This window comes from Balaenoptera borealis, assembly GCF_965194805.1.
Source record: "Balaenoptera borealis genome assembly, chromosome: 15".
In the NCBI taxonomy this organism is placed as follows: Eukaryota; Metazoa; Chordata; class Mammalia; order Artiodactyla; family Balaenopteridae; genus Balaenoptera; species Balaenoptera borealis.
In genome coordinates this window covers 1,990,116-2,004,350 of record NC_138871.1, presented here as the reverse complement: position 1 = coordinate 2,004,350, position 14,235 = coordinate 1,990,116, and the positions used below count along the sequence as shown (strand labels likewise).

Here is a 14,235-nt window from a genome sequence, read left to right as displayed (position 1 = left end):
TGGGTATACATTTCTTCCCCAGTAAATAAATATCTACTTTCTTAACTAGGACCAGGCTATGCATCTCTTTCATCATCTCTTTCATGTAATATTCTGTATAACTTTATCACTCAACAGAGATTTAAATGTTTGTGAATGTTTAATAGCTGATTTGAAGAAAAACAAGAGAGCACTTTGTCCTGGGAAAGGAGGGGCAGGTGAGCGTTCCGAAAGGGCTACATTGTACCTACTACATCCCCAATCTGTTCTGCTGGAAAACTCATCCGTTCAGTGAAAAACCAAAGACAATCTGGCACCTGATACAGGCTATATATAGCTAAACAGCCTGGGAAGATGCCAACGTACATTGTTTACAAAAACGGGTGTTCCAGACCTTCACAGACTTTCCCGCTTGTACTTTTAATGTTTCTGTTTTTATTACGATAAACATCTCTTACTTTTGTAATTGGGGAAAGCATATTTTCAAACATGTAATCAAGGAAAGTATAGTTTTTTAAACCCCAAAAGCCTTCTGCGAACTATCTCGTTTAATTATCAATTTCACAGACTACTTTGTCAGTGATAAAAAGTTAAATGTTTCTATCACACTCTGACTCAGCAGACTCTTACAGCAATCCATCACCCATCAGACAACAGATGTGCATTTCCGGGTGTCAGAGGGCTGGTGGGGTGGGCTTGAGCCCCAGGGCTCAGTGGCCAGGCCGCGCTGTCAGTCTCTCCTCGCCGGGGAAGCGGGAGAGGGCGGGGCTCGTGTACAAGTCAGCCTCAGCACAGGCCCAGTGATGACAGCTTAGCTGCTGCCGGGGTCCTGCTGGTCGACACAGTTCTTTCCTGACTCTATGTATCAGAGCCGGTACAGGCTGGGACCTGAGGGACCCGTGGCTGATGGGGCTGAGTTAGCACAGAATTTCTCCACCAGAAGTACGGCGAGTGAACGGCCATGGGCTGCGGCATCCCTAGGGCCCCACCAGGCCTCCCAGTGGCTGGAGCTGCCAGCCACCTCCGCCCACAGTGGTCTCATCCAGGTCTCCACGTGTGCCGACGTGCAGTGGCTGGCAGGCGTGGACCCAGCCCAGGTAGCTTTCAGAAACCGGAGCTGCCACATCTCTGCTAAGCCCCAGCAATACACCGTCAAGCCTTCCCATGGGCATTCAGACTCCTAGGACTACGATGTGAGCTGTAATTCCAGGTCCAGGAATAAACCAACCCTGTTCTCTGAACTGACCAGGGAGCATGTCAAACACGGGGGGTGGCGTAGGGAGGAGCAGAGACGCTGCTCTCACTAGAAAACAGCTCCCAAGTATCCACCTGCAGTCACTTGTTAAGACGACAAAATCCGAAGTGAGTGAAGGTGGCTTTATTCCAAGGAGAGAGGAAAAGCTCAGCACATTCACAGCGGTCAGGCCGCGTGCCGGCAGGGCGCCTGGGGGGCTGTGCTTTGCTCCCCGCCCCCCTCCCCCAGGAGCGTTGGGCTCTGCACACATGAACTGCAGCGCAGAGGGACCTGCCTCTTGTGACCTGTCCACCTGGGTCCGGGACCTCAGGGGACAGGCAGCTCCTCCCGACTATCAGGTGCGGCTGACACGGGCTTCCCAGGAGCCCCGGCTCTCACGCTCGTTCACACCCTCTCCGCTGTGCCAGGTCTGCCCTGAGGGAGGCGCCCAGGACACGTTCGCCTGCAGGGAGGAGGACACACAGAGAGCGGGAAGCCCCCAGAGACGGCAGGCCCCCAGGAGAAGGACATGCCATCCCTAAAGTAAGGGGGTCACGGGGGGTTCAGCCCCGAAGGCTGAACCACACGATTCCCCCCGGCCTCTCATAAACATAGCTTCGTGGGGTCTGCTCCCCGCCTGGGGACGAGACCGAGGCCATTACAGAAGGCAGAGCTCAGCTGCTGAGCAAGATGCCCGAAGGTGCAGAAGACTTCCCGTTCACGCTGGGTGGTGGCAGAGGGAGGCCACACAGGTTTGGGGACAGCAGGATGCCTGCCTGGCAATTGCCCTCAACGGTCCCGCCAGACCCTTAACATTCAGGCCAGAGCGGTCACTAGGCCCAGGCCACGGCCAGCGGGGAGTGGGCACCAGAAACAGGCCTGCACTGGGGGTTCCAGGCCATGGGCTTAATTAGCCCCTTGGGGTGAACCCCGCTCACTGGACATTTGACGTCTTTTAGCTGGTTGCTGAACACTTTTGTTAACTAAAGTATAATACGCATACCAGGCATTTAATTTTAAGTATTCTGATGCCAGAAAATAAAACAAAACCATACCCTCAAGGCCCTGGACGAGAGTGTTTCTGAGTTTCCTTTCTTTCTGCTCTGCGGTCTGTGGTTTTAGGAATGGCGGCCTGTTTCGCAGACCCAGCCCCGTGGGTCGGGCTTAGACCCCTGAGGGTCAGACGCAGGCGGGGCCACGAGCTCCAAAGCACACAAGCGCTGACCGCAGCCTTCTGGACAAGTCCGCACGTTTATGAAACCAGCACGTCCAAGGGCACGGACGAGCCCAATGTAACTTCTCTGACAAGTTCAAAGTGTTCTTGAAAGATGCGATGCCCTTTGATCCCAACTGGCAGCTCAACCCATCCCCTGGAGGAAGACTCAAGGGAGCCCCTCTTTATGTAAGAAACGTGCCCTGAAATGTACCTGCGATAGATTTTTCTGGGAAATCAAATTCTACTTTGAATACATTTTAGGATATTTAATTCACTACAACAAACCCAGAAGAGAATCCTTTAAAATCTTTTATAAAATGTGTATTCATCCCTGGATTTATCTTGTTTATATTCTCAATCCTTATATATTAAATTTAGTCAGAGAAAGATACATCCACATACCATATGTGGTCTTTTCAATAAAATGATGATTTATACTTAAGAGGGGACATGCCTTTATGTATTAAAAAAAATTTTAATTATTAAAATAACTAAAAATAGGCCAAAGGCATTCTATTCCACATGGTTCATCATTTTACTGGCCATTATTTTTTCATTTGCCTCCAGATAGCAAAAACTAACACCCAAAGTTTTGAAGCAGGAGAGCTGGAATACTGAAAATCAGTCGCTCTGCTGTTTGAACTCCAAAGATGGTCTGATCTGCCCCAGACTGGGCTGTGCCCACAGGGGCCAGCCCAGTGTGGCAGGAGGGGCTCTGACTCACCCCCTGCCGCAGCTAATATAAAATCCCAAGTGAAAGAATTGCCCTATTTTTCCCTTCCGTTTATCTCTGAATGGGACCGCGGGTGGTAGTATTTTTTCCTTCTTGCTTATCTGTGTTTTCTTATTTCCTATCCTGGCAAAGCAACCTGCAGTACGAGAATCCCAACACCCCTCAGCTGTGTGGTGTCTGGCCCTGTGGACAGAGAGAGAAGATGCCCACGGTTCCCCCCCTCAGCACGACTCGGACAAACGAGGGACAGCGAGTGCAGGGGCACGGCTTAGCCCCAGCTGTGGTCACAGTCTTGGGCCCACAGCTCCCCCTAGAAGGGGACACAGTACGTGCAACATGAATAACAAGGCATGCGAGGTGTGAAGCTCACGCTGGGCCTTCTTCAAGGCCACTCGGAAGCGGGCGAGACCACAGGGACCTCCACCCAGGCCCAGGCGCCCAGCCCTGCTGTCCTGCATCAGCCTGTTGGCCTTGCAGCCACCGGAACCAGAGGGGACTCCGCCAGCCACAGGGCCAGAGACACGGTCACTCCTGGACCTAAGGGCCAGCCAGCAGGAGTGGGGTTGGGACTGTGGGGAGAGCGGGACCCACACCTGCCTCCAAGGCCACAGGGGCAGGCCTTCCACGGTGCATTTCCGGATGCCCGGACGGCACTGCTGCCCTGGGCAGACGGGAGTCCTGGGGCAGGTGTGCCGAGCAGAACCCACAGGTCACACGGTGCTGCTGGCCTAGAGCCGAGCTTCACAAAAGGTGCTGAGCCCGCGTCCGAAAGCAACCCTCGGCCCTGACACCGTGACGGGGAGCAGTCTGTGCACTGTCCTCAGTGAGAAGCCCACTGTCACCCTAACCACCAGGTGACTTCTGCACACAGGTGACATCATCTGCTGGGGCCCCTGCAGCAGAGGCGTTCTGCAGCGGGCGACACCCTCCCGCCGGCCACCGCCGGCCGGCCGCACACGGGGCTCCTAGAGGATACCTTACGGGGAGCACCAGCTGTGCGAGCAGAAATGCAAACGCTGACAGCCCCCGGGTGTGGAGGGAGCCGTGATCCTGCGCTCACGAGCTGGACGGCGCTTACAGATCCCGGGTCAGCACGTGTGCAGTGGAACCCACACCCCGGGTCCTGGCATCCAGTCAGTGCTCAGTAAATGCTGGCTACGCTGTTACTAAACACCATAGTTATCATGAGCTCATACCTTAAGGTAACATGAATACTTACATTATTAAGTTACACTACTCATCATTTAACAAGAACTAAAAGTTCAATGAAAATGTCCTACTTGCCCACCAGCTTTACCTACACAAAAACTCACTATGAAACACACCCACAGACTGAAAGCGAAACAGCCGAGAACCCTATTGATTTATGTCCCCTCACACACTCGAGTTAGTTTTCTTAGGCACCAACATACACAGAGGTTGTTCTGTGTACCTGGGAGACCATCTTATTAAACTTTTGGGTCAAGATATTCTGGGCTCCAAAATGATACAGTTTGTCTTTTCTAAAACTGATTAAAATAAATGGATACTACAAGCCAACTGCCCAAAGTGGCTTAGAAAACAATCAGTTCTGCTCCTGGCCAAGAAATAAGGCAGAAAAACCTAAATAACAATACCTACCTCAGCACAAGATTATTTTGTGGGTCGTCAATATTGGTATTTCATTAAAAATATGAGAAAAAAGTCTCTGCCACCTGCCCTCCAAAAAACAAACAAGGCGCTCAGTGCCCCCAGCCCAGCCGTGAGCTCTCAGCACCGGGTACCCAGGCAGGGTCCCCCATCACACAAAGCCCGTGGCCAGCTGACCTCCGAGCGGGCCGGCAGGAGGAACCCTTGGCCTGAGAAGGCTTCTCCAGGATGGACACTTGCTCGTCTCTGAGTCCCGGAGTGTGGCCACCATGCCTCTGTCAGCAGCCTGTCCTGGAACCACCCCCGTCCACGGTTATTCACCTACACGTCCCTCCAAGGGCATGTCTGTGAGGGTCCCAGAGCTGGTCAAGCACAATGGATGGCCTAGCTGGGCCCCATCTGGACGTCTGATCGGCCCCTGCACAGCCCTCAGGCAGGCAGGACAGGGCCCTGTGACCAATGGGTCACGTCTCCGGAGTAGACAGTGGGGATCCAGGTGGGAACCCAGACCCCCGCCTCTCGGCTGTAGGCTCTACCTGCTCCAGCGTGGAGGTGAGCAAATCTGGAACTTGGAAAGATCCACAGGCAAGCCCCAGCACAGCCATGATTAAGGAAGCAGGGAATCAGAGTAAGTATAAATAACCATCCCTGAAGAGACCTATATTAAAGCCAGAATGAATTATACCCATTAGAAAACAGAAAGAAAGGTAAAAAGAAAAGTAAAAAAAAAAAAAAAAAAAATTCCACCGATTGGGAGGCTTTGGGAAAACAGAGGCTCTCATTAACTGCTGGTGGGTGATGAGGAATAAGGCTGACCCCAGTCACTCGAATCGAGGGTGTTCCAAACCTAAGGCTTCATGCCTGGAAATCATTTTTCAAAAAAGGGGAGACATGGGGAAAGCTGCTGATGGCACCACTGATTTATGACAGTGGGAAACTGGGGAAACACCCACCCCCGGGCAGGGTCAGTCACGGTGCTTTATTCCAGCACAGTCCTGGTCTACAAAGCTGTGTGTACACCGCCAGCCCCAGAGCCGCGTTGGATACCTGCTTCATGTAGGCATAGCACATGGTCTCGGCGACGCGCTTGCCTTCGTCGTAGCAGGCTCGGGGTCCTATGGGATTCACGTGGCCCCAGTAATCCTCGGTTTGAGGGTGGACTTCAGGGTCTGCGGGGGCGGGGAAACAATAAAGAAGTGCTTTCAGAGTCTCCCTTTGTTCCCGTTCATAGACATTACGAACAATGGATACTGACAGTGCAAAAGGGAGCTTGGGAAAGACCAAGGTGAACATCTCACCTGGAGAGACACCTACCAGAGGAGCACCTTCAGCGCCCCTCGGTCCACCTCTAACGAGTCCAGAGGGATGCGCTATTCTGACCGCTCGTATCAGTGATGACAGTTTTTACAGGAAAAAAATTAATTCAAAGAGCAAAGTCTCTCAATTTTAAGTCTCCCCACTCCCGTAAACTGTTCTTAACTTCTAGATTACTATACAGACTAAATTAAACATCTATGTGAAAAGACATAGGGTCCAATTTCACATTTATAAAATACAGAATTTTATAAAGCATGGACTTACTGAAAATATTTTAAGAGCCTCTCTCTGGAACACAATGGCTTTCACCTGTGCTGTCACCAGAACTACCTGACAGCCTCAGTGACACACCTGAGGACCTGGTCGGCCCTGGTCCTCTAAGCACAAGCATGCAATGCAAAGAGCTCTTTCCCCAGCACGCATTGTGTACTTCCCAACGCCTGTTTTTTTGGTGTGTAAATCAATCACACTTTAAGATGTACCAGAGGAGTGGACTATGTAAAGAAACCTAGTCACAAATTATTATTTTTAAAAATATTATCTTGACTTTTTTTTTCTTTATTTTTGGCTGCGTTGGGTCTTCGTTGCTGCGTATGGGCTTTCTCTGGTTGCGGCAAGCGGGGGTTACTCTTCGTTGCGGTGCACGGGCTTCTCATTGTGGTGGCTTCTCTTGTTGCAGAGCACGGACTCTAGGTGCGTGGGCTTCAGTAGTTGTGGCATGTGAGCTCAGTAGTTGTGGCACGTGAGCTCAGCAGTTGTGGCACGTGAGCTCAGCAGTTGTGGCTCACGGGCTCTAGAGCGCAGGCTCAGTAGTTGTGGTGCACGGGCTTAGTTGCTCCACGGCATGTGGGATCTTCCCGGACCAGGGCTCGAACCGACGTCCCCTGCACTGGCAGGCGGATTCCTAACCACTGCGCCACCAGGGAAGTCCCTAGTCACAAATTCTTTTTAACACAAGTGCATTTTTGGAATCAATTAATACCTAATTTATCCGGTACAGCAGGAATTTTACACAACTATGCTATAAAATGCATAAATCTTTGCCAAGAAACCTGAATAAGGTTCACAATTCCTTTCTGCTTATGTCGGAGCTGAAGCTCGTGGGCATGACGGGACGTGAGCCGGGACAGGACGGGACCCAGACCTCTACAGTTGCTGCTGTGCTTAAAGTTCCCTGAGGAGAACAGCTCAGAGGCAAACAGGCCCTGAGAGAAGAAAACCAGCGACGGGACTTCACGTGGATGTGCTGATGACGCGAGACCTCTTCAGGGATTTCTGCCGAGGGCTGGGCAAGCTGGACTCCCAGAGAGAGACCCTGAACGTGGCAAAGGACCAGAAAGAGAAGAGTGGGCACAGGCACCGCCCCTCGACTGGTACCGTCCAGGCGGACAAGCCCGAGGCTCAGGACACACAAAACCACCTTGCTACGACAGAAGCGAGGGTGCAGAGGGACACCTCGTCTGGACTCTGTGTCCCCTGTTCAGCATCGGGGAGGCTGGCAGACCAGGCACGGAACCCACAGGAGGTGGGTGCCTGCAGACCGGGGCAGGGGGGCCTCCGTGAGTTTCCCTGACGTCACTCACAAGCCCTGAAGACCGCGAGCTGCCGTCAGAGATGCAAAGCTGAGTGGGGGGGGGGGCGGGGGAAAGACATCAGGGGCCTGGACGGGTGCCGTCAGCACTCTGAGACGGTGACAAGGACGCAGCCCCGACGGCGTCGGCACCAATGCTGCTGGGACACGTGACGCGATGGGCCACCTGGTGCCACTCGAGTACCCGATGGGCCTCTGCAGAGGCTGGAAGCGGGGAGCACGGGGACGGGGAAGAAAGGTCCCCCTGCCTGCCCCGCTCCCAGAGCCGGGGGCGGTGGGTGCTTTGCCTTCCCACTGGGGTGGCAAAGAGCAGAACTGCGTCAGTAGAATTGCTGCCTCTATGGGTTTTTCCATCTGGTTCCCTTATTATCTTTTAAAAAGTCATCTCTTCCCATGTTGCCTTCTCACTTCCTTTCCGCAACAGTAATGCAAGGAGAAAATTGCATCGCATTAGCACCTGGCTTCTGCTGCGTCAACTAAGCAGTTCTCCAGAACCCTGCGCCCAGCTGGCGGGGCCGAGCAGGAAGCCCCATGAGAGGACAGGTGGCCCTCAGCCCTCTCCGGACGCTCACTTCCTCAAGGCCTGTGGAGGGCAAAGCAGGCGCCTGGGTTTTCTGGCTCCACCTACTTAAGACTCTTCCAGAACCCATCCTCCTACAGGTGAGGCAACCAGCGCACGTCTCCCCACCGAGCAGGCTCTAAAGCCGACCCCTGAGCTCCCGGTGGGGGTGGGGGGACCCTGCTCTCACTGGAGCAAATGCTCCAGCTAAACTGGCGAAGTCCCCAGGGATCTGACTTCTGGGGCACCTGTGGAGCAAAGACACTCTTGTGGATTGGTAAGTGGTGGGTGCTCGCGGGCAAAGTGACAGGACACCGTCCTCAGGGCGTGGTCGTTCAGCAGGAGAGAAAGGCTCGCCCCAGCCGGAGGAGGGAGCCCCTTGCTGCCACCTGCTGGAGAGCAAGAGCCAGCCGGGCCTTCCTGGAAATGGAGTGCAGACTCACTGGTCCCTTCTCCGCCTGAGATGGGATGCAACCGTCCAGGGGGCCGGAGCGACACCCACTCACCTCCGTACACCTCCGAGGTGGAGGCCAGGAGCAGACGGGCTCCGACTCGCTTTGCCAGCCCTGCAGAGAGACACACACCAGGACACCGTCACCTTCAGGGAACAAGGAAAACACGTGTGCACACGCTCATTTCCGTAGCCAATTTAAGCAATTTTTTAGTATTAACTGTATCTGATCATCCATGCATCTTCCATTACCCACTCTTATTGCATCTACTTTGGAACCAAAATTAAAATAGTAAGGAAAGGAAGCACGAATGAACCTCCAGAAGCACAGTATTTAGCTGGACACTTGTGACTGAAAGCAGGGCCAAATGCAGAGTCTGTGGGTTTGTTGTAAGTCACGACTTGAGTAGTTTCATAAAGATTCCTTGGCCCGAACGTACCACCCGGTATTTCATCAGGTAACTCCACCCCACCCCCGCAGGGAGAACGCAAGGCCCCTCGAGCCTTAGCCCCCCCCCCCACTGTCCCCCTCAATGGTCGGCCGCCTGCCCCCGCTCCCCACACGCCCCAGGCGTCTCCCACTGCCCCCGAGCCCGTCTCCTGTCCGGGCACCTCCGCCCCACACCCTCCCTCCTTTGAGGTCCGGCTTCCAGAGCATCTTCTCCAGAGCAACTGGCCGCATCCTCGTGCTGCTCTGAACCCTTCCCGGGTTCGCCCCACTCCATGCAGAACGGACTAGAGCATCGTCACCTGCAGTGCCCAGGTAAGTCCTCCAGATGCTCCCACAGTCCCAACACAGCAGGCCCTGCCCCAGGGAAACCCACCGCCTGCACTCAACCCCCTGCTTCCCAAACGACTCCCCCACGGAGCCTCTGTGCACAGACGCCACGGGATGAAGGGCCGGCCGTGCCACTCGCCGGGCGCTGCTCAGGGCAGAGGGCCAACTCGGGCCGTCAGGTGCACCAGAGGGAGAGGCTCAGGGCGCACGCCAGCTGCGGGCATCCCGGAGGTGTCGGGGGGGCGAGACAGAAGGGTCCCAGCGTGAGTGTGTAGGAGCATCTGGCGGAGCCCTGAGGATGACTGCAAGAACAGAGACCAGCGCTGGTGAAGGTGCAGACGCCACGACGAGCTCGAGGAAGACAACGGCAAACGGGCTGCAGCTGAAGTGGAATCTACAAGCTCACGGCACTGCAGGCCCACCTCCCATGTTCCCACCCCACAGACGCCGGCCAGGTGGACCCCGCCAGACCCACTGCTGCACAGGGACGGTGGGAGTCACGAAGGATCCTGAGGTCTTTTTTTTTTTTTTAATTTAAACTTCCAATGTAGAAAAGCGTAGGTTCAAATGCAGTTGTTACAAGTAATCCAGACAGATGCCCTTCGCCCGGCTTCCCCAACGGTAACAATGTGCAAGACCAGCACATCATCACAGCCAGGATACTGACAGGGATACAGTCACAGAACACCCCTCACCACGCGGCCCCCTCCTGGGGCGAGGCCGGTGTTTGCACTGAAACTGGACGAGGTTTCACCAAGACGCAGCCGTGCTCAGCGCCGGCAGGGGGTGACGCCGCAGAGGGAGGGCCCCCCAGGCTCAGAGCACCCGCCCCGAGTGCAGAAGAGCTAGTGACACTGCACCCCGCTCAGAAAACCAAGTCCCACTGAGTCTCCTTCCAGCCTGGCCACTGTCCCCCTGCAGCCTCTGTCCATGTCGCCCCTGGAAGACCCTTCCCCACACCCGCTTCAGTCCTCCAGGCCGCCTTCACTTGTGGTTCCAGCCCCAGCCCGAGCCTTCCCCCCGGAGCTCTAAGGGCACTTCAGGGCGCCTGCTCTGGGAACCTGTCCGTCCCCCATGGTCGCCAAGCCCGAGTGTAATCCTCATCTGAGCGCCCCCAGTGGACAGGACGGGGGGGAGGCAAGTCGTCTTTCTGAACAACTCCGTGCACATGAGGCTGTTCCCGCACTGCCTCTGGCTCTGTGTGGAGGAGGGGCTGGGCGGCTGGAGAGAGGGGGCAGGCGCTTGCAGCGCCGAGAACGGGGGATCTCCACCAGGCGCGCCTGTGAGCAGAGTTGGGCTCTGTTCCGTCCGCAGGCCGACGCCCTCTCTGGGTCAGAGGAATCACCCTTCACTTCCTGCACAGCCTGCTCCCCCGAGGGCTTCGTGTAAGAGGCGGAGCGCCCAGCCCCACCGCCCTTCACGCCCGTCTCCCAGCTTCGCTCAAACTAAAATGCAGCGCTATTTCCCAAACCCATTTACGGAACCTGTCTTAAATGTTCCATAATTAAATCCACTTTTTACTTGACATTTAATGAAGTGGTTCCTCTCTTCCACTTTGCACCTAACCAAAGGCCCTGGTTTTCTAAACCTGTGGGAACTGAAGCGCCTGATTTCAACCATCCACGTGCACACGGCCCAGACTCCGGGTCTCAGGCCAGCTGTCCGTGGATTCACACGTGCGGCCACCTGGGACGGTGCTCTCGCTCTCACCTCCCGCTTCCAGGGCGAGTCCTGCGGTCAGTCCAGGGCCAAGAGCTCAGCTTCCACCACCCCACGAGGGGCGCTCTCCCCATCCTCCCAGGGCCACCACCCAAACCGCGTGGGCTCAGTCCACCCACTCCATCTCGGATCAGAGCCGCCGAGGCACACATGCCACGAGTCCCGGAAAGCGCAGGAGGGGAGGGCGGCCGCTCGGGGGCCAGGGGATGTCACTACCGACCCCCATGACAAGTTCTGATGGCAAATCAAGTCACACCAAGGGCACGGACGGAGACGGGGGGTGTGGGGCGCCGGCTGAAGACCAAGATCAAACTGAAACAGAGCAGTCAGTGACCGACGCCGGACCAAGACAGCCCGACAGCAGCTGCAGAATAAGGGAGGCCGACTCACCGAGCATGTTGAGGGTGCCGATGGTGTTGGTCTTCAGCGTCTTGATGGGGTTGTACATGTAGTTGGGGGGCGAGGCTGGAGAGGCCAGGTGGTAGATCTGGTCCACTGTGGGGGGCAAAACCACATCTGTTACGTCCACGGAAAACACTGAACACCTGAACCCCTAAGAATCAGACCGTATCATACGGGTGTTCGTGTGTCTTCCGCTGAAATTCTAGTTGTCACGTTTCCTTCTTCCTACAAACTAGTTTACATTTGCGATGGGAAGAACTTTAAACAAAAATAGAAAGTCTCATTAATCTGGAACAAAAACGTGCTGGCCCCTGACGTGGCCTGTTCTCCTCTAATCAGAAACGGTCTGATTACCAAGCTGATTGCTTTCTGAGAAGATCTGTCCCAAATAAAGCATTCAAATCGGAAGGCAGACTGATTCTTCAGACAGAGTTAAGCATGAATATTAAAATAAACAACATTTTAAACTTATAAAACAAAGCTGACACAAGGGGCACAAATGTGTGGGAGAAGAGAGCCTTTTGCTCTGTTTTTATTTATCCTGCGTATAAACAACAGACCCAGAGGTGACAGTCGGAGGGTGGTTTTTAAGGCCACGAACGGGGAATGTCTGGATTCCGCACGACCTGAGGAATGTCACCACCTGCGACCCACCCTCACTCCCCAGGGTCAGGCGACCCCTGCCCCACAGCAGAGGCCGGCAGGGCCGTGTCCCCTGGGGGAGCCATCCCTGCAGACACACCGTCTGTGATGCCACCCACTGCACTACAGTCAAGGGAAACCACCCCCGCCGAGGCCAGCCGGGGGACGGGGTCCGAGACACCACTGCCAGTGGGAGCCTCCCTCCCACACGGCTCGGCCCCGACATGAGCGCCTGCAGGGACCCTGCCCCTCCACCCCTTGTCCCCTTGTCCCCCCATCCTCTTCCCAGCCAGGACCACTGCTGTCCTTTGAGGTCAGGGCACCTCAGAGGCCAGGTTTCAGAGATGATGGGTGGAACAGGCAAACTTGAAAAAAAAGGTCCCCATGACGAATTCTGCAGTATGACGTTCTCAGAGAGCAGCCCCCGTCCAAACAGTGCCCAACCTGCCCACATCACACACCCCTTGTCCCCCTGAAAGTCTTCTGTCACCCCCGGGGCGGCGTGGGCACCACTGCAGTGCCGTCTGGGACCCGGGGCTGTTTCCCGACACATCCACCCCGGGGTGAGCAGCGGATGATGCTTTCTCATCCTCAGACCAGGAGAGCCTGGTATTCTAGGCAGGGGGCTTGGTCCCACTCAACTCACCCCAATGATCATGGTCTTTCAAGCCCTAGGGCGTCTGGGGGACAGAGGACACGTGAGCCACCAGGACCCGGATGGTTCTGTGCACACGGCATCTTTGGGAAGGGGTTCTAGGTGAAGACAGACTCATGGTATAACCTGGTAACTACGGTTTTTCCTATACCAGGACCATACACCGAGGGAGGCAAGAACTACGTGTGCAAGGCTGCAGGTCCTGTCTTCTGGGTGTTTACTGACGTGGCTTCTTGCTTTGCTAAGAGCTTTCCAGCAAACTCCTGATGGGATTTTTATTTTTTAAAGTCTTCTTATTTTAAAACCAATACTCTGCAATATCATCTCCATCAAAATCTCAACAGCATTTTTTTTGCAGAAACAGAAAAAAATTCATCCTAAAATTCATATGGAATCTCAAGAGTCCAAATAATCAAAACAATTTTGGAAAAAAAAAAAAGTTGGAGGACTCCTATTTCCTGATTTCAAAACATATTACAAAGCTACAGTAACAAAACAGTGTGTTACTGGCATCAAGACATAAAGACCAATGGAACAGAATAGACAGCCCACAAACAAACCCTTCTGTGTATGATCACACAATCTCTGACAAGGGTGCTGAACCAATGGAGAAATGACAGTCTCTTTAGCAAACGGTGTTGGGAAAACTAGATATCCACATGCAAAAGAATGAGACTGGACCCTTATCTTACACCCCACACAAAAATCAACTCAAAATGGATTAAGAACCTAAGTATAAGACCTAAAGTAATAAAACTCCTAGAAGAAAACATAGCGGGAAAGCTGCATGACACTGAATTTGGCAAAGATTTCTTGGATGTGACACCAAAAGCAAAGGCAACAAATGCAAAAACAGACAAATGAGACTACATCAAACTTAACTTTTCTGCCAAGATCAAAGGACACGATCAACAAAGCAAAAAGGCAACCTACAAAATGGGAGAAAGTACTTGCAAATCACATATGTGATAAGCTAATATCCAGAATATATAAAGAACTCCTACAAATGAACAAAAAATAAATAACCAAATTTAAACATGGCAAAGCACTGAATATACAGTTCTCCAAAGATGATATACAAAAGGCCAACAAGCGTATGAAAAAATGCTCAATGTCACTTATCAGAAACATGCAAATCAAAACCACAATGGGTATTACCTCACACCCATCAGATGACTACTTCAAAAAAACAAAACAGGAACAGAAAGTAACAAACGTTGTTGTCAAGGATGTGGAGAAATTGGAACCCCTGTGCGCTGCCGGTGGGAATGTAAATGCTGCAGCCACTGTGGAAGACAGTATGACATTTCCTCAAAATATTAAAAATAGA

General features: G+C 53.6%; 1 protein-coding gene across 3 annotated transcripts in view; it reads right to left on the bottom strand.

Annotated features, from left to right (window-relative positions):
- UXS1 (UDP-glucuronate decarboxylase 1) overlaps positions 1-14,235 on the bottom strand; it is a 79,701-nt gene that overhangs the window by 9,909 nt on the left and 55,557 nt on the right. For all 3 annotated transcript variants that reach the window (XM_082358456.1, XM_082358457.1, XM_082358458.1), the window contains 3 exons: positions 11,597-11,701; positions 8,765-8,824; positions 5,839-5,960 (listed from right to left, as the gene is read on the bottom strand). In XM_082358456.1, coding sequence (XP_082214582.1) covers positions 5,839-5,960; positions 8,765-8,824; positions 11,597-11,701 — 287 coding nt within the window. The remainder of the gene's footprint in view (positions 1-5,838; positions 5,961-8,764; positions 8,825-11,596; positions 11,702-14,235) is intronic.